This window comes from Salmo trutta, chromosome 16 (genome assembly GCF_901001165.1).
Source record: "Salmo trutta chromosome 16, fSalTru1.1, whole genome shotgun sequence".
Classification (NCBI taxonomy): domain Eukaryota; kingdom Metazoa; phylum Chordata; class Actinopteri; order Salmoniformes; family Salmonidae; genus Salmo; species Salmo trutta.
In genome coordinates, this window is record NC_042972.1 from 5512627 (window position 1) to 5536728 (window position 24102).

The window sequence follows — 24102 nt, forward strand, 5'->3', positions numbered from 1 at the left end:
ATGAAGTCCGTCACTCCTCAACAGGCCAGGCTTGGTCCTGTTTCTGGGTGAGTCCCAGAAAGAGGGCCATTTATCTCCAAATTCTATCTTTTGGGAGGGGCAGAAAACAGTTTTCAACCAGCGATTGAGTTGTGAGACTCTGCTGTAGAGCTCATCACTCGCCCTAACTGGGAGGAGGCCAGAGACTCTCTGCTGTAGAGCTCATCACTCCCCCTAACTGGGAGGGGGCCAGAGACTCTCTGCTGTAGAGCTCATCACTCCCCCTAACTGGGAGGGGGCCAGAGACTCTCTGCTGTAGAGCTCATCACTCCCCCTAACTGGGAGGGGGCCAGAGACAATTGCTTGATGCCGACACATATTTCTAGCTGATTTACACGCTGAAGCAATGTTGCGCTTGGTGACCTCTGACTGTTTCATCCTAACATCGTTGCTGCTGACGTGGATAACAATATCCCTGTACTTTCTACACTCGCCAGTTTTGTACTCCAATATGTATTGTTTATGGCCCCCCATTTTTTGGGGGGGTCCGGTGTCGCCCCCAGCAGACTGTTTATTACTGAGAAGCTCAGATTACATTTTAAAGAGACATTCTACTCCAAAATTACTGAAAATAAAATTATACTGACACCATCTAAAATATAATTCTCTCACGTCACCCCGCTCCTCCGCACACTCCACTGGAATCCAGTTGAAGCTCGCATCTGCTACAAGACCATGGTGCTTGCCTACGGAGCTGTGAGGGGAACGGCACCTCCGTACCTTCAGGCTCTGATCAGTCCCTACACCCAAAGAAGGGCACTGCGTTCATCCACCTCTGGCCTGCTCGCCTCCCTACCTCTGCGGAAACACAGTTCCCGCTCAGCCCAGTCAAAACTGTTCGCTGCTCTGGCACCCCAATGGTGGAACAAGCTCCCTCACGACGCCAGGACAGCGGAGTCAATCACCACCTTCCGGAGACACCTGAAACCCCACCTCTTTAAGGAATACCTGGGATAGGATAAAGTAATCCTTCTAACCCCCCCCCCCCCACAAAAAAAAGATATAGATGTACTATTGTAAAGTGGTTGTTCCACTGGATATCATAAGGTGAATGCACCAATTTGTAAGTCGCTCTGGATAAGAGCGTCTGCTAAATGACGTAAATGTAAATGTAATTTCCACCTCCTGAAATGAGCCCAATAATATATTGTTATTTTGTATTATGTTATCATATTTGACCATGCACTACTTCTCAGAGTTCAGTGTGTCAAATCGGAGGGTTTGTTGTCCGGGCCTCTGGCAGTCTCTATGGGGGTGCCACAGGGTTCAATTCTCGGGCCGACTCTTTTCTCTGTTTACATCAATGATGTCGCTCTTGATGCTGCTGATTCTCTGATCCACCTCTACGTAGACGACACTATTCTGTATACTTCTGGCCCTTCTTTGGAGACTGTGTTAGCCAACTTCCAGACGAGCTTCAAAGTTAGTGGCTATAAATATAAATAAATAAGCTGAAGCATGGGGTTGCCTATCTGCAGTTACCCTATTGGGTTAATCATTAGCTAGATCCCAAATGTGATATTTTAACTAGTTAGCTTTTTTAGGGTAACTTGGGGTAACCCATCACCCGGTGGGGTAACACGGTGTCACCATTTTCCCTCAAACCTTTCCCAGGCTGCCACCACTCTTGCTAAACTATATTATGCACTCATGCGAATTGTGGCAGACAGGTACTCAACCATGCCGCTGCTAAAAACTCTGGGTTTAATATGGTGCAGTTTGCACATTTTAAGAAGTTGAGAAATTGATTTAAAGTAAGAATGGAAAGCTGGGATCGTCTTTTTTTTAAATTGTATTTTTATTTTTTAACCAAGGCCATTAAAACTGCTATTTTCCCCAATGAGTTGTTGTGCATGGTCAGAATGCATGTTTCCTTCCCTATGGGACTCATAACTTAAAATGCGCCTCGAGAGAGATATTTCTCTGGCATAGAACACACAACAACAAGCCGACTAGGTGAATCAACTGTTCTGCTATTGGCTTGTCAGTTTGTTTCTATTCATTACTTGCTATGATTGCAGAGGAAACAGTAAATGTGGACTGTTTTATATAGCATCTTCTAAGTGTGCCTCCACAGAATTATTTTTTTTTTCTTTTTTTTTCTCCTTATTTTTTTGGGGTATGGCATATTCCCACCGCTAAATGACTGCATCTGAAACTGATGTCCATTTTGTCCTTTTTCGGACAATATTATTTGGACATTGATTCTGTAATGTGGTTCACATTGTGGTCAGATGAAGGTATCCCAATAGGGATCAAAACAGTGTTCATGTGTCATCATTTATCTTGTGTGTAATATGTTGAATGTCTGTCTCCACACTGTAATATGTCGAGGGTCTGTCTCCACCCTGTAATATGTCGAGGGTCTCTCCACACTGTAATATGTTGAGGGTCTGTCTCCACGTCTCTACCCTGTAATATGTCGAGGGTCTGTCTCCACCCTGTAATATGTCGAGGGTCTGTCTCTACCCTGTAATATGTCGAGGGTCTGTCTCCACGCTGTAATATGTCGAGGGTCTGTCTCCACGCTGTAATATGTCGAGGGTCTGTCTCCACGCTGTAATATGTCGAGGGTCTGTCTCCACGCTGTAATATGTCGAGGGTCTGTCTCCACGCTGTAATATGTCGAGGGTCTGTCTCCACCCTGTAATATGTCGAGGGTCTGTCTCCACCCTGTAATATGTCGAGGGTCTGTCTCCACCCTGTAATATGTCGAGGGTCTGTCTCCACCCTGTAATATGTCGAGGGTCTGTCTCCACCCTGTAATATGTCGAGGGTCTGTCTCCACCCTGTAATATGTCGAGGGTCTGTCTCCACCCTGTAATATGTCGAGGGTCTGTCTCCACGCTGTAATATGTCGAGGGTCTGTCTCCACCCTGTAATATGTCGAGGGTCTGTCTCCACCCTGTAATATGTCGAGGGTCTGTCTCCACCCTGTAATATGTCGAGGGTCTGTCTCCACCCTGTAATATGTCGAGGGTCTGTCTCCACCCTGTAATATGTCGAGGGTCTGTCTCCACCCTGTAATATGTCGAGGGTCTGTCTCCACCCTGTAATATGTCGAGGGTCGAGGGTCTGTCTCCACGCTGTAATATGTCGAGGGTCTGTCTCCACGCTGTAATATGTCGAGGGTCTGTCTCCACAGTGTAAGGTGTATCTAGTAGAAGATGTGCTGATGAACTTCCTACTGGGTATACTGGAGGGGGGTGGCTCAGTGGACGAACACCCTCTCATCCAGCAGCTTCTGGACCTCTTCTGGCTTCTCATGGAGGTTAGTCCCTACCCTCTACCCTTTACCCCTAATCTCTACCACTAAGGTGAGGTGAGCCTCTGGCTTAGCATGTAGCAAACACTAGCTTGTCTTTGCTGAACATATCTCCTTCACCTGTATTTTGGTCAATCCTAGTTTAAAATCTTCTCGCTTAACTCCAAATGTTTGTGTAAATCGTGCATTGATGACAATGGTAAATTTGTGCCAAAACTCAAGTCATGCGTGCGGCTCTCGAGGTAGGATTGGGGCCTATGTGCAAATGTAATCTTTTTCTAAATGCATTGACTCTGCCCGTACAGGACTACGAGGTGAACGAGTGTCTGAAGCAGCTGATGATGTCACTGCTGAGGGCCTATAGATTCTCCCCCATCATCCCAGACTTGGGCTTCCAGGTAGGATGCCACACCCACTGACCATACTCTAGCATACCTGTGGATTTACTTCCTGTCTCAGACTCCGCCAGGTAAATCCAGGTGAAAAGTTATGATCCCTTATTGATGTCACTTGTTAAATCCACTTCAATCAGTGTAGATGAAGAGGAGGAGACATGTTAAAGAAGGATTAAGCCTTGAGATAATTGAGACATGGATTGTGTATGTGTGTCATTCAGAGGGTGAATGGTCAAGACAAAAGATTTAAGTGCCTTTGAACGGGGTATGGTAGTAGGTGCCAGACGCACCGGTTTGTGTCAAGAACTGCAACGCTGCTGGGTTTTTCACACTCAACAGTTTCCCATGTGTATCAAGAATGGTCCACCACCCAAAGGACATCCAGCCAACTTGACACAACTGTGGGAAGCATTGGAGTCAGCATGGGCCAGCATCCCTGTGGAACGGCTTTCGAGACCTTGTAGAGTCCATGTCCCGACATGTTGAGGCTGTTCTGAGGGGACAACTGAATATTAGGAAGGTGTTCCTAATGTTTTGTCCACTCAGTGTACATCGTCTAAGACATAATACAAGATAAGAATAGGAACATGAAGGTCCCTGTAGAATAGAATGAACGTTTTAGCATCAGTATAAAACAGGAAGGAACAATTTCTAGTGTTTTGGGGGATGGGGGCAGTGTATAAACTGAGCAGTATAATAAGTCTGGTAGCAGCAGGTGTGTGTGTGTGTGTGTGTGTGTGTGTGTGTGTGTGTGTGTGTACGTACTAGGATGCAGAGTATCAGTCCAGTTCGTGTTCAGCAATCTGATGGCTTGTAGATGCCAACAGGCTCAGAGACAGTTTCTATCAGACCTCATGCTACGATACCGTCTACCCGACCGGAAGGGCGTTGACAGCTTGTGTGTGTGGGGTCTTTGATGATGCTGCAGGCTTTCCAAAGGGCACCACTTCGAGTAGATGTCCTGCATGTATCGGAGCATGGTCCCAGTGATGTCCTGGATGTGTGGGTGGGAGCATGGTCCCAGTGCTGTCCTGGATGTCGGAGCACTGGGACAATGGGACAATGGTGGTCTCCTTAAAGCATGTGGGGACTACAGCCTTGGAGAGGGACAGGTAGAAGATGTCAGAGGGGTGGCTTTGGTGGGCACCACACAGCTGGTTTTGCCTTTGCAGTCAGGGATAGCCTGTAGTCCTTGTCTCATGCGATGCGGAGTCTGAGTTGTCGAACATCAATTCAAGTTTGAGTCTGTAGTGTCTCTTTGCGTCCCTAATGGATTTGCGGAGCTTGTACCTGCTTGCCTTGAACGCGTCACGTCATCAGGGTTTATTCTGCTGACATTGAATGCTGCAGTGCTGCTTCTCAGCATGGATATCTCCATTCGTCCAGGGTTTTTGGTTGGGGTATGTCCGGATGATGATGATGATGATTTATTATTATTGAGGGCACGTCATCTACACACTTCATATTGAAGCCTGTGACTGGCGATGTATATTCCTCAATGTTGAGATATGAGTCATTTGAACATATTCCAATCAGCATTCTCAAAACAATCCTGCAGCGTTGAGCCTGCCTGCCTCTGTAGGAACGGTGGCTGTCTCTGTTATACTGTATAGTGCACAACTTTGGACCTGTGCCCTATGTTGCTCTAGTCAAAGTAGTGCACTAGGTAGGGAATAGGGTGTAATTTGAAACACATGCAGGACACAGAGGAGGAGATGATAAACAGTCAGATATCACCTTGGTGTGATATACATTGTTAGTTAATTCAGAAAGTACCTCGTTAAAAAATAAATTGAATTTACGATGTTGATGTTTAACCTTAGATGCATCAAAGGAGCAGCTGTGTTTGTGTAGGAGTTAGGTGTCTTTCAGTTTGTCCTTGTCATGGTTCAGAGCAGTGTGTGTGTGTGTGTGTGTGTTTAGGAGTAGGATGTTTCATTTCGTCCTTGTCACATTTAGCAGAGGAGCGCTTGTTGAAGTGAGGAGGTTACAATCTGAGAGGTGGTTAAAAATGTCCAGCAGCTTTGCAGTTATTTACTGTGTTGGTGGGGGGGTAGGGGTCCTGGTGGGGTGGGTCCTGGTGGGTGGGTGGGTCCTGGTGGGGTAGGTCAAGGGGTGGGTGGTTGGTTCCTGGGGGGTGGGTGGGTGAGTGGGCCCTGGGGTGGGTGGGTCCTGGGGTGTGAGGGTGGGTGGGCCCTGGGGTGGGTGGGTCCTGGAGTGGGCCCTGGGGAGTGGGGGTGGGCCCTGGGGTGGGTGGGCGCGTGGGCCCTGGGGTGGGTGGGCCCTGGGGGGTGGGTGTGGGTATATTCAGTGTACTGTAATGGTAATTGTGACTGCATTTGACTTGTAATTTGTCTTCTATGACTTTCTCCAGATTCACTACCTACGTTTGACGACAGCTATTCTGCGCCATGAGAAGTCCAGGAAGTATCTGCTCAGCAACGTTCTATATCCTTTCATTGGTTAATGAAGTGCTTATTATGCTTCATAATTATTACACTAAGTGGTGATGTACTTGCGATCATGATTTTGAGACATCGTAGTTGTCTCAACAATTTAAATGCTCTTTAGTTGCTCAGGATAAGATTCTGCCAAACGACACGTCCCCCAGGGCTCTGTCCTTGGACCCCTAAAACTTTCCCGTGTGAAATGTGTTTACAGTATATTTTGATTGTCTGTGTAGTCTTAAACTGTGTGATCTTGCACGCTGTGTTGCTTGGTATGTGTAGGATGTTGTCGGGCGCGTGTTAGCGTGTTTGCGTGTTTGTCGAGCGCATGTTAGCGTGTATATACTCTGTATTATCTTTAACTCTCAACACGTTTGATGTTTTGCGCTCAGTGGTGTTCTTCTACATTAAGACTCCTCTGAGGGTGAAGGAGGCGGGACTAGAGGAACTCATCCCTACCACCTGGTGGCCCACACGCTTCGACAAAGAGGTACAGCCTATCACGGCTCTCCTCTGAGAGGTGCAGCCTATCACAGCTCTGAAAAGGATGTCATGATTTGGCTACCATTTTTGTTGTTTCAGAAGCGCATAACATATCTAGCTACAAAAAAAGTGTTTGTTTGTCCCCATAGGATGGGTTGTTTGTTTGTCCCCATAGAAGTTAACCCTTTTGCTTCCAGGGAGAGCCCTTTGGAACCTTGTCTCAATGCAGCGTTTCCCAAACTCGGTCCTCGGTACCCAAGGGGTTCACATTTTGGTTTTTGCCCCTAGCACTGCACAGCTGATTCAAATGATCAAAGATGTATGATAAGTTGGTTAAGTGAATCAGCTGTGTAGTGCTAGGGGCACAAACCAAAATGTGAACCCCTTGGGATCCTGAGGACCAAGTTAGGGAAACCCTCTGTTAGTGAAAGGGTTCCACTTGGAACTAAAAAAAAAAATCTTTATTTTCCAGAGGGTTTTTTCCCCATGGGGACAACTGAAGAATCATTTATGGTTCTAGGTAGCACTGTGTAGCAAAGTGATAACAGCAACTGTGGTTGTATGCAATACAGTACAATCTGTCCCCTCTCGTGTGACTAGGGAAAGGAGTCTAAAGATGAGAGTGCAGAGGAGAGGATGAGGCGCCGGGCCTACGAGAGAGGCTGTCAGAGGCTTAAGAAGAGGATCGAGGGTAAGTCATGTCCACTAGAAAATCCCCCTCACATTTGTCTGCCTGTCTACAGCCAGAAGGGGTTGGGTTCCTTTCTATGTTTTCTTCCTTCTACCTTTCGTTATGCTTCTGTTCCTGCTTCTGCTTGCTCTTTGTGATCCAGGCCTGGTTCTGTGAAAGCACTTTGTGACAACTGCTGATGTCAAAAATGTTTATTTTGATGCTCTGGCTCAGCTGTGCGGTCTCTTCTGTCTTGTCAGTGGTGGAGGAGTTGCAGGTTCAGATCCTGAAGTTGATGCTTAACAACAAGGACAAAGGAACGGTACGTTTCTTTTGGTTTCGACGTTCATTTTTGCCATTTTTTTTTTGCAAATGGTTTTTAACCCGACTACATACAGAAAATGTCAGCGTTGACACACTTTTTCGCTGGAGACGTACCGTTGAGGCCGTTTGCTTCACGAGGTGCTGAAAAGGAATAAATGTTAACTCAATGTTCAGGATATCTGGGGGGGAATCAAAGTCACCGTTACTGCTGTTGTTTTCTGGTGTCCTCCGATTTTATAATGCATTTCTACTTTCTATTATAAAATGTTTCCAACTCTCACTGACCATCGTTGCTTCTGTCTCTCACAGGGTGAAGCATCGCGGTACATATTCCTGAATAAGTTCAGGAAGTTTCTACAGGAGAACGCCAGCAACAGAGGGGTAAGAGATGTGTTTCCTGTGTGTGTTACACAGATGCTGTGTGTCAGCACCCCACCGCCCTGTGTCCTCTAGAATACATGGTGTGTTTATTGTGTAACACTGTGTGTGTGTGTGTGTGTGTGTGTGTGTGTGTGTGTGTGTCAGCACCCACCGCGCTGTGTCCTCCAGAATACATGGTGTGTTTATTGTGTAACACTGTATGTGTGTGTGTGTGTGTGTGTGTTTCAGCACCCCACCGCGCTGTGTCCTCCAGAATACATGGTGTGTTTATTGTGTAACACACTGTATGTGTGTGTGTGTGTGTGTGTTTCAGCACCCCACCGCGCTGTGTCCTCCAGAATACATGGTGTGTTTATTGTGTAACACACTGTATGTGTGTGTGTGTGTGTGTGTGTGTTTCAGCACCCCACCGCGCTGTGTCCTCCAGAATACATGGTGTGTTTATTGTGTAACACACTGTATGTGTGTGTGTGTGTGTGTGTGTGTTTCAGCACCCCACCGCGCTGTGTCCTCCAGAATACATGGTGTGTTTCCTGCATCGTCTCATCACAGCCGTAAGGAGCTACTGGGACGAAGGGAAGATGAAGAACCCTGGCTGTGTCAGCAGCGACGGTGAGCGAGAGACACACACACACACACACACACACACACCAGGATTTTCGTTAGGAAAATGTGGCGCCGGACATTTCACCAGCAGCATTTCAATTTTACCGTACATTCAAAGAAATTGACCAGACCCATATGCATTGGGTGTGTAACCTGAATAGGGCGTCCATCCACAGTGCTCAGAATGACAGAAATCTCATCGACGTTATGGTAATTCATATGAACAGGACATGCAACAGCATGCGTCCCTTACCTAATTCAGATGTGCATTTGAAGATGTTAGAATACCTGTCCACATTTTTACTTTTCCCCAACAAGACGAATAACGGACAGCAAAGTCACAAGCTTATGTCTATCTACTAACCCCCATAGTAGAGAAGTTGATCTATACTACTGGTCAGCTTGCTGTTCTCTGGGAGAAAGATATGACCTATTCCTAACAAAAAACGTTATATGCAATTTGAATGGGATGTGCGCTTCAAATTGTAGCTCTTTTTAATATTGGCTATCAAAACTGTTTTTAAAAGGCGATAATATGGTGAGCAAAAATGATTAATCATACCAGTTTTTAGTAAATCATTTTTAAAGGACCTTTTTTATATTTGAAGATTTGTGGCCTACATTTCAGAAAATATACCTAAAATGTGACATTGGTGTTACCATCGTTGGTGTTACCATCGTTTGGTGTTACTACTCCTACTGGTTACACAATGTTATCATATAATGGTAGAAATTATTTAAAGTCATTAAGCTACCATATTAGCTGATTTAGAATGGGAAAATGTACCCACATACATTTTTCTTTTTTTAATAAAATCAAAACGCCATACCCAAATGCCACTGTAATTCAAGAACGACCCAACTTCAAACTTCGAGTGGGAATTCAACAGCCCAATGTCAAGTTACTGATATTATATCAACAGTGGGATAATACATGATTTGGAGGAGCGTTCAAAGCCCTCAAAGCTGATATTGGATCAGTGTCTAGGGGCAACTTCACCCTTACGGCTGAGCTAGAATACAATGTCAATTTACTTCTATTGAAGGGATACTTTGGGATTTTGGCAATTGAAACCCTTCATCTGACTCTGGGGAAGTAGATAAACTCGTGGATACCATATCCGTGTCAGCGTGCCGTTTGAAGGAAGTTGTTAACTCGTGATAGCATGCTAGCTGTTACCATAAACTTCTAATCATTGCCCTAACGCTAGTTATAGCATTGTCTTTCGAAACTAGTTAGCATTGTCTTTCGAAACTACCTTTAACTTCATTCTCACTGGATGCAGATGAATAAAATGTACATCCATGTGTTCATCTGACTCTGGGGAAATAGATAAATGGCTTCATTGCCAAAATCCCCAAATATCCCTTTAACCCTGCAGTGTGAGATTCGGAGGAGCTCTCAAACCCATCAGCACATTAGATCAGTGTCTAGGGGGCAATTTCTCCCTACTCAGAGCACTGAGGTGCTTAAAGTATGTGAATTTGGCTCTGAAATTCAAGTAGTTGAATAGAATACCTTGAAAATCAGCCATTTTCTCAAGTTTGTACTTGAAAAGTACTTGACTTAAAATGAGAGGAGAACAGATAATGATCAAATATGTTTATGAAAAATATTATGTTTTGGTCTTGCAAATTTAATTTCTACTGAGTTTAATTTCCTCACGTGTTTTGAGCTGTGATTGCCAGGCGAGCTCACTCATTCCAGCCACACGGCCACTCAGCCAGGCAGGTACAGAACTGACTGATTAGGTGCTGCCAAATGTCACTTCGATAGCTAAAATGCCAGGTAAATCTAGATTCAATTCTGCCTTTTTTCTACGTATGGAACATTTCTGGGATCTTTTATTTCAGCTCATGAAACATGGGTCCAACACTTTACATGTTGTGTTTTTTATATTTTTGATCAGCATAGATTACCCACTTTTTTTTTTACCACTACATCTCACTGGACCCAACCAACCTACATTGTGTAAGGTAAAAAAAAAAGTCACTTTGACATTGCAAGCATGGGTGAATCGACCCTGAAGGGCGAAAGACACAACACTGACTCCTGCGCTGGCACCAGTTCTACGTTCTGATTTTTCTCTACAACAACCTCCAGAGCTTTTTTGCCAATCGCCTCATTCACAGGGTGCCCGCGATATTCCCATTTTATTAAGCGACAGCCTTGCTCCTACCGTTCACGTGCCGTTTTCCTCACACAGCCCACTCGCCCTTCTCCCGAGCGACACTAAAGCTCCCAGATGCTTTTTCGTAGCTATTAAGTGGTAGATGACTAAATGACCAATTAAAAATAGTAATTAAGATGGATTTGTGTAGTATAGGACATATTATTATTATTATTTTTAATCTAACCTTAATTTAACTAGGCAAGTCAGTTAAGAGCAAATTCTTACTCACTATGACAGCCTACCCCGACCAAACCCTAACCCGGGTGACGTTGGGCCAATTGTGCGCCGCCCTATGGGACTCCCAATGACGGCCTGTTGTGTTACAGCCTGGAATCGAACCAGGGACTGTAGTGACGCCAGTAGCACTGAGATGCAGTGCCTTAGACCACTGCGCCACTCGGGAGGCCAAGTGGCGCGACGTGTGTTTTACCTTTTATTTAACTTGGCAAGTCAGTTAAGAACAAATTCTTATTTACAATGACGGCCTACCGGGGAACAGTGGGTTAACTGCCTTGTTCAGGGGCAGAACGACCAATTTTTACTTTGTCAGCTCGGGGATTCGATCTTGCAACCTTTCGGTTACTAGTCCAACGCTCTGACCACTAGGCTACATTTACATTACATTTACATTTTTAAGTCATTTAGCTGACGCTCTTATCCAGAGCGACTTACAAATTGGTGCATTCACCTTATGATATCCAGTGGAACAACCACTTTACAATAGTACATCTAAATCTTTTAGGGGGGGGAGGGGTGGGTTAGAAGGATTACTTTATCCTATCCCAGGTGTTCTGCCCCCCAGCAGGTATTAGGCATGTCCCAGAACTCTGCTCATCACTATTCACATTTCAACATCCGTGCTGACTTACTACTCATGTATGTAGTAAATAAGTAGTGAAACGACGTATGATTGAATAGAACTTGTAAGGTAGTGATAAATAAAGTAATTTTTTCCCCCATGAGGTTGTGGTGATATACTGCCATCTGGTGTCGACTAGAAACAATTGCATTATATGAACTATTTACAAATTGATGGTCCGTGAAAATAAATATTAATTATTGGAAAAAGTAATGGAAAGTCCTTGAATTTGACTTGCCACTGTCTGTACGAACCCTGTCCAGTACAAACCGCTCTGCTCACTTTTCCCCTGTACCCATTATACTCTTAGCCATCTCCGACATGAAAGGCTAAGGGTGTCTCGTCCTCTGGTATGAATAGGACATGGGAGATATTTCACAAAGGCTTTTCCTAAGCCGTGTGTCCTTTTATAAGTTTGTTTTTCCCCTCTCATCCTATTGCTCAGGGGACTGTGTTTATAATTATCTTAATTACTTTACGGGTAATTACCCACAGTAGCCGCTGTCTTCATCTACCATCTCAATGGCAATGCTAATTCTCTTCGCTCTTCTTTCCTCTCTTCTCCTCCTCTCCTTCTCCAGAGGCCTATGTTCCGCCTCAGCTCTTCTACAATGGGAAGGTGGACTACTTTGACCTGCAGCGACTTGGAGGCCTTCTCTCTCATCTGAAGAAAACCCTCAAAGGTTTGAAACAACCGTCTTCTACTTTTCTTTTGATCCAGAGAAATATGTCCAAGAGAATGCTATTGACTGACAAGAGTTCTGAAGCTAGCGTGCTGAAAAGAGTTCTGAAGCTAGCATGCTGACAAGAGTTCTAAAGCTAGCGTGCTGAAAAGAGTTCTGAAGCTAGCATGCTGACAAGAGTTCTAAAGCTAGCGTGCTGAAAAGAGTTCTGAAGCTAGCATGCTGAAAAGAGTTCTGAAGCTAGCATTCTGAAAAGAGTTCTGAAGCTAGCGTGCTGAAAAGAGTTCTGAAGCTAGCGTGCTGAAAAGAGTTCTGAAGCTAGCATGCTGAAAAGAGTTCTGAAGCTAGCGTGCTGAAAAGAGTTCTGAAGCTAGCGTGCTGAAAAGAGTTCTGAAGCTAGCGTGCTGAAAAGAGTTCTGAAGCTAGCGTGCTGAAAAGAGTTCTGAAGCTAGCGTGCTGAAAAGAGTTCTGAAGCTAGCGTGCTGAAAATAACGTGGTTTTGATATAGAAATGTGTTAAGTTCACCCACTTTCAGGAATTATGTCAGCTCAAGACAAGTTGTCAAATCACTCTGACACAGCATAATACAGAAATGGCTTTGAGAGAATAGAGGCAAGTCTGAAATGTTCCCGATTCCCTATGAAATGCACTTGTTTTGGCCCGAGCCACATACAGTACTGCACTATTAGTGTTTTTTGAGGTCGTTTTGGGTTTGAATATATAAAATATAAAAAAATCATGGGTTTTGATTATTTATTTTCACGTTAAATGTCCTATGTATTATATGGGTTGAATGCTGTAACACAGAATAAAACAATTTAATAAAAGTCCCATAATGATGGTGACTGCCCATTACTGCTTATCAGGAACTGCATAAAGGATGTTGTTCCCGCTGTGATTACATTTACACTAAACTTTACACTATATCTATCTATCTATCTATCTATCTATCTATCTATCTATCTATCTATCTATCTATCTATCTATCTATCTATCTCTCTATCTCTCTATCTCTCTGTCTCTCTGTCTCTCTGTCTCTCTGTCTCTCTGTCTCTCTGTCTCTCTGTCTCTCTGTCTCTCTGTCTCTCTGTCTCTCTCTCTGTGTCTCTCTCTGTCTCTCTCTCTGTGTCTCTCTCTGTCTCTCTCTGTCTCTCTCTCTCTCTCTCTGTGTCAAGGCTCATCCTAGATAACAACTACTGCTGTACATACCTTTTCTATTCATATACTGTTTTAGGGTTGAAGAGTGGGCACCGGGTTACCGAGATTTAAAGCCCAAACCTAGTCCCTTTTCCCGGGTGTAAATAATTGCGAGAAACCGATTTTTAAATTAACAGCACGACGTGACAGAACTGTTAATTGATATGCGATGTCTAAATTTGTCTTCTCTACGGCCTTCTCTCTGCTATTTGCATGATCAATCATCAACGCTCAGGTTGGGGACTTTGAGTGCAGTTCACAATGCATGTATCATCTCATCATAGTGTTCTCTTGTGACAGATAGGCCTACATTTGCTGCAGCATAGCCTATGCTATCACTCTCGATCGCATGTTCTCTCTTCTCTTCCTCGCTGTGTCTTCCCCACACCAGAGATCTGTATATAATGACGAGATGCTCATGTCTCTGCCATAAAAATGGGAGTTGATGTCCCGAAGGAAGGAAGACAGGCGGCAAGCTTAGGTCCAAAATAAACCCATAGAAACGCATTGGTTTTGTATAGGTTTTGGCGAGAGTGAAATCTCTCACTACTTGTATTTTGTACTTATTAGGGATCCCATTAGTTCCAGCCAAGGCAGCAGCTACTCTTCCTGGGGGTTTATTATGGATCCCCATTAGTTCCTGTCAAGGCAGCAGCTACTCTGCCTGGGGTTTATTATGGATCCCCATTAGTTCCTGCCAAGGCAGTAGCTACTCTTCCTGGGGTTTATTATGGATCCCCCATTAGTTCCTGTCAAGGCAGCAGCTACTCTTCCTGGGGTTTATTATGGATCCCCATTAGTTCCTGCCAAGGCAGCAGCTACTCTTCCTGGGGTTTATTATGGATCCCCATTAGTTCCTGCCAAGGCAGCAGCTACTCTTCCTGGGGTTTATTATGGATCCTCATTAGTTCCTGCCAAGGCAGCAGCTACTCTTCCTGGGGTTTATTATGGATCCCCATTAGTTCCTGCCAAGACAGCAGCTACTCTTCCTGGGGTTTATTATGGATCCCCATTAGTTCCTGCCAAGGCAGCAGCTACTCTTCCTGGGGTTTATTATGGATCCCCATTAGTTCCTGCCGAGGCTGCAGCTACTCTTCCTGGAGTCCAAACATATTAAAGCACTTACATTACATATAAAACAACAGATAAACACTACATCATATAACATTATTGCACCACTACATATCTACAATACAAAATGTTTAATACCACCATACAACACTATTACTGTGTGTATAGAGTGCATGTGCTAGTCCTTGTGTGTGTCTGTTACTTTGTGTATCTTCACAGTCCCCGCTGTTCCATAAGGTGTATTTTTATCTGTTTTATGAATCTGATTCTACTGCTTGCATCAGTTACCTGATGTGGAATAGAGTTCCATGTAGTCATGGCTCTATGTAGTACTGTGTGCCTCGCGTTGTCTGTTCTGGACTTGGGGACTGTGAAGAGACCTCTGGTGGCATGCCTTGTGGGGTATGCATGGGGTGTCTGAGCTGTGTGCTAGTAGTTTAAACAGACAGCTTGGTGCATTCAACATGTCAATACCTCTCACAAATACAAGAAGTGATTGTAATTTTCCTAAGTCCTATTTTGTGGCACCTGACCACACGACTGAACAGTAGTCCAGGTGTGACAAAACTAGGGCCTGTAGGACCTGCCTTGTTGACAATGCTGTTAAGAAGGCAGAGCAGTGCTTTAGTATGGACAGTTTACAATCCATGGTTACTCCAAGCAGTTTACTCACCTCAACTTACTCAATTTCCACATTATTTAGTTGAGGTTTAGCGTTTAGTAAATGATTTGTTGCAAATACCATGCTTTTAGTTTTAGAAATATTTAGGACTAACTTATCCTTACCACCCATTCTGAATCTAACTTCAGATCTTTGTTAAGAGTTGCTGTCATTTCATTTGCTGTAGTAGCTAACATGTATAGTGTTGAGTCATCCGCATACATAGACACTCTGGCTTTACTCAAAGCCAGTGGCATGTCATTAGTAAAGATTGAAAAAGTAATGGGCCGAGACAGCTGCCCTGGGGAATTCCTGATTCTACCTGGATTATGTTGGAGAGGCTTCCATTAAAGAACAGGCTCTGTGTTCTGTAAGACAGGTAACTCTTTATCCACAATATAGCAGGGGATGTTTTTTATTTATTTTTATTTTATTTCACCTTTTATTTAACCAGGTAGGCCAGTTGATAACAAGTTCTCATTTACAACTGCGACCTGGCCAAGATAAAGCAAAGCAGTGTGACACAAACGACAACACAGTTACACATAAACAAACGTACAGTCAATAACACAATATAAAAATCTATGTAAGTGTAGGGAGGTAGGCAATAAATAGGCCATAGAGGTGAAATAATTACAATTTAGCATTAACACTGGAGTGATGGATGTGCAGATGATGATGTGCAAGTAGAGATACTGGGGTGCAAAAGAGCAAGAAGGTAAATAACTATGGGGATAAGGTAGTTGGGTGTGCTTTTTACAGATTGGCTGTGTTCAGTGATCAGTAAGCTGCTCTGACAGCTGATGCTTAAAGTTAGAGAGGGAGATATAAGACTCCAGCTTCAGTGATTTTTGCAGTTCATTCCAGTCATTGGCAGCAGAGAACTGGAAGGGAAGGCGGCCAAAGGAGGTGTTGGCTTTGTGGATGACCAGTGAAACATACCTGCTGGAGCGTGTGCTACAGGTGGGTGTTGTTATGGTGACCAGTGACCAGGCGGGGCTTTACTTAGCAAAGACTTATAGATGACCTGGAGCCAGTGGGTTTGGCGACGAATATGAAGCGAGGGCCAGCCAACGAGAGCATACAGGTCGCAGTGGTGGGTAGTATATCTGTGCTTTGGTGACAAAACAGATGGCACTGTGATAGACTACATCCAGTTTGCAGAGTAGAGTGTTGGAGGCTATTTTGTAAATTACATCGCCAAAGTCAAGGATCGGTACGATAGTCAGTTTTACGAGGGTATGTTTGGCAACATGAGTGAAAGATCCTTTGTTGCGAAATAGGAAGCCAATTCTAGATTAAATTTTGGATTGGAGATGCTTAATGTGAGTCTGGAAGGAGAGTTTACAGTCTAACCAGACACCTAGGTATTAGTAGTTGTCCACATATTCTAGGTCAGAACTGTCCAGGGTAGTGATGCTAGTCGGGTGGGCGGGTGCGGGCAGCAATCGGTTACAGAGCATTTAAGAGCAGTTGGAGGCCACGGAAGGAGTGTTGTATGGCATTGAAGCTTGTCTGGAGGTTGGCTAACACAGTGTCCAAAGAAGGGCCAGATGTATACAGAATGGTGTCGTCTACGTAGAGGTGGATCAGAGAATCACCTGCAGCAAGAGCGACATTGATGTAAACAGAGAAAAGAGTCGGCCCAAGAATTGAACCCTGTGGTACCCCCATAGAGACAGCCAGAGGTCCGGACAACAGGCCCCTCAGAGTTCAGTGTGTCAAATCGATCTGAGAAGTAGTTGGTGAACCAATCGAGGCAGTCATTTGAAAAACCAAGGTTGTTGAGTCTGCTGATAAGAATGTGGTGATTGACAGAGTCGAAAGCCTTGGCCAGGTCGATGAATACAGCTGCACAGTATTGTCTCTTATCGATGACGGTTATGATATTGTTTAGGACCTTGAGCGTGACTGAGGTGCACCCATGACCAGCTTGGAAACCAAATTGCGTAGTGGAGAAGGTACAGTGGGATTCAAAATGGTCGGTTATCTGTTTGTTAACGTGGCTTTCGAAGATTTTAGAAAGGCAGGGCAGGATGGATATAGGTTTAAAACGGGGGGGGGGGGGGGGGTTTAGGCAAGTTGCTGCAGGGTGTGCAGAGCTGTTGGTAGGGGTAACCAGGTGGAAAGCATAGCCAGCCGTAGAAAAATGCTTATTGAAATTATCGACTATCGTAGATTTATTGGTGGTGACAGTGTTTCCTAGCCTCAGTGCAGTGGGCAGCTGGGAGGAGGTGCTCGTATTCTCCATGGACTTTACAGTGTTCCAAAACTTTTTGGATGTGAAGCCATAACACATACATTTTTCCATCAGCAGACTATGATCAATAATGTTATAAGCCGCATTGAAGTCTTAACAAAACAGCCCCCACAATTAAATTTTAAATATTTCTCTCAGCCATTCATCAGTCAGTTTTGTAAGTGCTGTGCTTGTTGAATGCCCTTCCTTTAAGTGTGCTGAGTCTGTTGTCAGTTTGTTTACTGTAAAATAGTTTTCACCACTTCCACTCTTCCCACACAGACCGGACAAGTAGGCGCGCAATGTATAATGATCATTGTAGTTTGTTTAGGGCAGGAAACGTGCTGATTTTGTCGAATATTGGCCTGTTGGAAACTATAACTCCCTACTACATCGCACAGTTCGGGGTTGATTTGATTTATCTCAGGAGACACTTCGCTGTGCGCTTACAGAACAATTCAATACAAAAATAACATTTTGGTTAATCACTTAGCACTATATAGCGCCCCACAGTGGACACGTCGTATTACCCATAAAACCTCGCAATCACAGAAATGGTTCCAATCTTTTTTTTTTTAACCTTAATTTATTTTAGAACCATTTCAAACAAGATCTGTGTGAAATGGAGGCTTTCTCTGGCGTGACGTTTTGATAACCGTTTAAATCTCTCTCAGACAAGGTGACTTTTATCAACACAGTGGTTTCTCCTTTAAAAGTTGCGGCATACCTTGCGGGCTGCTGCAGCATTCTGTGGCACGTTATTTAATTGTCAACCATTTTTTCTATTAATGCAAGTTAGTGCTAGTTTGACCACCAGAGGGCATCTTTGAGAAGCATTTGATAGTCTTCCATATTGGCAATTCCAGAGAATTTAAAACCCTTTCTGTAATAACATTGTATTTGGGATTGATTTTAAGAAATTTGGCTTAATTAATTTTATTAATGTTATGGTGTTTCTTTTCTGAGAAAAACGAAACCCTCAGGGTTTTTCGTTTGGATGGAATGGAAAATATGGCGCAGTACAACGTGACGGTCGGGAGTAGGCTACAGCATTGGAGGATTCTAAGTTGTTTGCCTTCATTAGACAACTTTGTTCCAATATTTCTGTAAATCAGTGATATTTATTCTCATAGTAATTTCTTATGGATCCGTAACTAAATCAACATCTGCATTTGAAAGATAATTCTTGTCATTATTTAATTAACGAAAGTGTAAAGATGATGAAAAAATACAGTACTGTACTATATGCTTTTACATTTGGATAATAAAGCATTTTGAAGTTATAAGCCACCTTCATTTGTTTATTAGGCTACTGTGCAGTGTGACAAGTAAACACAGCCTACAGTACATACTGTAGTAAACATGGGAAAGTGCCTAATTCCTTACGTAAGGGAGAGCAGGCCATGTCCAGACTTTCTCTGTGACCTCTAGTACTCATTAACTCTGTCTTTGATGCTTTTTTGTGTTGCATCAGTCATGGAAAGAGAGAAATATACTCCAATTAAGCCCTCTTGTTTGTAAATATCTGTTGGTGTGCAATACTTGCATAACAAGTTAGCTATATTTTCAGCACCAGTCACTGCCAGTTGTTTTTTAAATGTAACTTTTATTTCACTAGGCAACTCAGGTAAGAACAAATTCTTATTTGCAATGATGGCCTACCCCAGCCAAACCCAGATGTCACTGGGCCAATTGTGCGCCGCCCTATGGCACTTCGAATCACGGTCGGATGTGATATAGCCTGTATTCGAACCGGGGACTGTAGTCATGCCTCTTGCACTGAGACGCAGTGCCTTAGACCGCTACGCCACTCTGGAGCCATGAACAATAGATCTATGTCCCAGGTTAGTGATCATAGTTACTATGGTGATCTGTGTCCCAGGTTAGTAATCATAGTTACTATGGTGATCTGTGTCCCAGGTTAGTAATCATAGTTACTATGGTGATCTGTGTCCCAGGTTAGTAATCATAGTTACCATGGTGATCTGTGTCCCAGGTTAGTAATCATAGTTACTATGGTGATGGAAGAATATGTGCGGTCACACATCAACTTGTAGTGGGACCATTGGAGACTTGGGATCCTCGCTCTCAAAGTCCTGCTTGAATATCTGCGTCTAGGGCAGAAGGTAGCCTAGCGGGTAAAAGTGTTGGGCAGGTAACATGACAGTAATTCTACCTACAAAACAAACATCAATAACATGACGACAGTAATTCTACCTCAAAAATAAATGTGTGAATACCAATACATTTTAAAACCTCCATAGCAGGTAGGACTAAATAAGACGACATAACCTTGTTTACTAGCTAAACAAAAGATCTGCTGTCCAGAGGGTACCAGCTAACAGATCAATGTCTTCCAGCAGTAAAGTTAACCTCTCAAAATGCCAGACCAAATTAATACAGCTAGCTAGGGTAGCTACAAGGACAATATTGGGCTACTTGAAGGAGGCTACCCACCCTTCAACCACAGACACAAACATACATTATCAAGAACGCCTAGCTTCGCCAAGTTAGCTAGCTATTTAACTAGAACGCTGGACTTGTTTTTATAAATTGTATAAATTAAATCCTGCATTTTTAAAATGGCTACATTAGGCAGTATCGTCCAGATCATTATGGGCCCTGGTGAGTGACGTGAATCTTGAGACAAACATTTATAATTCTGTATGATAGCCACATTAGCACCTAATTAGCGTTACATTTTTGGGAGGTAAATACAGGCGACTATATTGACAAAAGTCACCTTGTCAGAGAGAGATTTACACTGTTATCAAAGCGTCACGCCAGGGTACACGAAACACATCCCTTATTTGAATTGTTTCTTAAAATCCACATGAATGGTGGAAAAAACGATTTGGAACCTTTTCCTTGTGTGACTGCTAGGTTTTATGGGTATTATGACTCATACTGTGGTACTCTATAGGGAATAGTGTGCTGCCTATGAGAACCACTAGAGGGAGTTGTACTCTTTGTCCTTCGCTACCACAAACTGCCTGTTTCCAGCTCTATAGAGCAGTCTAACAGTGACTTTTACGGCTTCAATCTGAGGCCTTGTGTAAAGCTTGATTTAAAAAATAAAAATAAAAAAAAACATTCTGTGAACTGTAAGTACAATGGACATTAAAGTGCTCTTATTTTAGTGCTTGTCGGAAGCCTTGTGGATACACAGGAAGTGGTTGTTGTGTTCATCTCTGACAAGTTTATACGAGGATATTGATTTTTATGAAGGTAGTATTTAGGCTGCGTGGTGTGGTGAAACACAGTCCCTGTCTTAGTGCCTTGATTGCCAAGGAGTAGAGTGGAATATCTTGTACTCCCCTTTAATGAAATGAGCTGAGCTTTAAATCTCGTCTTTTTTATTTATTCTTCCAGGAAAACTGCCCGGCTGCATTGATTTTGTGTTGTGAGGAAACGGAGCAGGTTTGTTTGACAGCTGGCTGGGTTTCCAGGGTCCCATGGCCGTTCATTTAGAGGGAACATGTGGTGGGGTCTGTAGACAGGTGTGTGTATGGCGGGGGTCTGTAGTGGAGGGGGCGTGTGTGTAAACACCTACTCCTACTGTTGCATGTGTTTATAGACTCTTAACTGGGTATGTAACTAAGGCCTCATACTTCAGAAACACTGCTACTTCTCTTTCGCTGAGTGAAATCCTGCTCCCCTCAGTATTTACTCTACCTACCTGTCTCCTACCACTCGACCCCAGCTGTAACTAGTCTGATTGAGCTTATCAACCAGCTAATTATTCAAATGAGTTGTGCTAGATTAGGGTTGGATTTCAAGTTACAGGATGTTAGCTCTCCAGGAATAGGGTTGGATTCAAGTTACAGGACGTTAACTCTCCAGGAACAGGGTTGGATTCAAGTTACAGGACGTTAGCTCTCCAGGAACAGGGTTGGATTCAAGTTACAGGACGTTAGCTCTCCAGGAACAGGGTTGGATTGAAGTTACAGGACGTTAGCGCTCCAGGAACAGGGTAGGAATGAAGTTACAAGACGTTAACTCTCCAGGGACAGGGTAGGACTGAAGTTACAGGACGTTAGCGCTCCAGGAACAGGGTAGGAGTGAAGTTACAGGATGTTAGCGCTCCAGGAACAGGGTAGTAGTGAAGTTACAGGACGTTAGCTCTCCAGGAACAGCGTAGGAATGAAGTTACAGGATGTTAGCGCTCCAGGAACAGGGTAGGAATGAAGTTACAGGACGTTAGTGCTCCAGGAACAGGGTAGGAATGAAGTTACAGGACATTAGCGCTCCAGGAACAGGGTAGGAGTGAAGTTACACGACGTCAGCGCTCCAGGAACAGGGTAGGAATTAAGTTACAGGACGTCAGCGCTCCAGGAATAGGGTAGAAGTGAAGTTACAGGACGTTAGTGCTCCAGGAACAGGGTAGAAGTGAAGTTACAGGACGTCAGCGCTCCAGGAACAGGGTAGGAATGAAGTTACAGGAAGTTAGCGCTCCAGGAACAGGGTAGGAATGAAGTTACAGGACATTAGCGCTCCAGGAACAGGGTAGGAGTGAAGTTACAGGACGTTAGCGCTCCAGGAACAGGGTAGAAGGGAAGTTACACGACGTCAGCGCTCCAGGAACAGGGTAGGAATGAAGTTACAGGACGTCAGCGCTCCAGGAATAGGGTAGAAGTGAAGTTACAGGACGTTAGCGCTCCAGGAACAGGGTAGTAGTGAAGTTACACGACGTCAGCGCTCCAGGAACAGGGTAGTAATGAAGTTACAGGACGTTAGCGCTCCAGGAACAGGGTAGGAGTGAAGTTACACGACGTTAGCGCTCCAGGAACAGGGTAGAAGTGAAGTTACAGGACGTTAGCGCTCCAGGAACAGGGTAGGAGTGAAGTAACAGGACGTTAGCTCTCCAGGAATAGGGATAAAGTGAAGTTACAGGACGTTAGCGCTCCAGGAACAGGGTAGGAATGAAGTTACAGGACGTTAGCGCTCCAGGAACAGGGTTGGAGAGCCCTGCTCTAGGGAGTAGAGATGAACATTAGTGCTCTAGCTACAGTATATTTGGTACAATGCATAACATTTTCTGTGAGATCAAGGAAAGAGTTACTTTTATGTTTTAATTGCACACGGCCCTTGTCAAATAAACTTATGAAACAACTACCAAATTATCCCCATTTGTATTCATTTTGATGGTGTGGTTTCTGGTTATCGTAGTTTGGTGAAGAAAGCATGTAACATTGATCTACCTGAGACTGTTTTCGATGTGTGTTTTTATTTTTGCATTTAATTTTTCTACAATTACCCCCTTTTTCTCCCCAATTTTTCGATCTTGTCTAATCGCTGCAACTCCCCGACAGGCTCGGGAGAGGTGACGGTGGAGTCATGCATCCTCTGAAACATGACCCTGCCTAATCGTGCTCCGAAACACCTGCCAGCTTAACCCAGAAGGCCAGCCGCACCAATGTGTCAGAGGAAAACACAGTTCAACTGGCGACTGGGGTCAGCCAGCAGGCACCCGGCCCTCCACAAGGAGTCGCTAGAGTGCGATTAGCCAAGTAAAGCCTCACCGGCCCAAACCCTCCCCTAGCCCGGACAACGCTCGGCCAATTGTGCGCCGTCCTACGGGACTCCCTGCCACGGCCGGGTTGTGGCACAGCCCGGCAATAAACCCGGTCTGTAGTAACCCGTCTAGCACTGTGTGAGTGTGTTTTCCATCTCTATCGGGATCAGAATTGGAAAAAAAGGGGAAACGGTGAAACATTTATACTGTAGCTCCCATTTGTTGAATCAGACAGTGTCGTATTGAGTCTTTTTGATGACGTTGGAGAATAACAGATGTTTGAACTGTCTGCCTGAACCTCTTTCATCATAGAGTTCAAACACTACACCACCCATCTGGCTTCAGGTGTAATGCTATGGCATGAGGCCTGACTTACGTCTCAAATCACATCCTATTCCCTATATAGTGTACGTTTTAATATTAGCGCACTAGGCTATATAGGGAATAGGGTGCCATTTGGGATGTAGTCCTTGTGTTTTGCTGTGTGTAACAGCAGCTGGTTATATCACCCCGCCCTGCTGCTTCCAACATCGTCCTAATGTTTCCCAGCATCCTCCCATCCAGGCTAAGCGGTCATTCAAATGGGATACGTTGGCTAGGGAGAGAGAATTGGAAGCGGAGTTTGGGACAGGAAGGACAGGACAAGATTGCATGTATACAGGGAAGGGCAGTAGTGAATACAAATCTACGGTGATTCATATAGATACTGAACAAAAATATAATCCTGACATGCAGCAATCACTAAAAGGGATGTTAAAAAAAAAATGTGTGCACAAAATTTGAGAGAAACAAGCTTTTTATGCGTATGGAAAATATCGGGGATTGTTTTTTTCAGCTCATGAAATATGGGACCAACCCTTTGTGGTGTTTAACATGGGGTCCAGTTGAGCTGACCAGGAGATGGTGGTGGTGTTTAACATGAGGTCCAGTTGAGCTGACCAGGAGATGGTGGTGGTGTTTAACATGAGGTCCAGTTGAGCTGACCAGGAGATGGTGGTGGTGTTTAACATGAGGTCCAGTTGAGCTGACCAGGAGATGGTGGTGGTGTTTAACATGAGGTCCAGTTGAGCTGACCAGGAGATGGTGGTGGTGT

The 24102-nt window shown here is 44.2% G+C and overlaps 1 protein-coding gene across 2 annotated transcripts in view; it reads left to right on the forward strand.

Annotated features, from left to right (window-relative positions):
- Positions 1 to 24102, forward strand: part of rnf123 (ring finger protein 123) — a 257414-nt gene that overhangs the window by 15567 nt on the left and 217745 nt on the right. For both annotated transcript variants that reach the window (XM_029692856.1, XM_029692857.1), the window contains exons 12-20: positions 3185 to 3310; positions 3610 to 3702; positions 6074 to 6147; positions 6519 to 6636; positions 7230 to 7320; positions 7560 to 7621; positions 7933 to 8004; positions 8496 to 8616; positions 12225 to 12326. In XM_029692856.1, coding sequence (XP_029548716.1) covers positions 3185 to 3310; positions 3610 to 3702; positions 6074 to 6147; positions 6519 to 6636; positions 7230 to 7320; positions 7560 to 7621; positions 7933 to 8004; positions 8496 to 8616; positions 12225 to 12326 — 859 coding nt within the window. The remainder of the gene's footprint in view (positions 1 to 3184; positions 3311 to 3609; positions 3703 to 6073; positions 6148 to 6518; positions 6637 to 7229; positions 7321 to 7559; positions 7622 to 7932; positions 8005 to 8495; positions 8617 to 12224; positions 12327 to 24102) is intronic.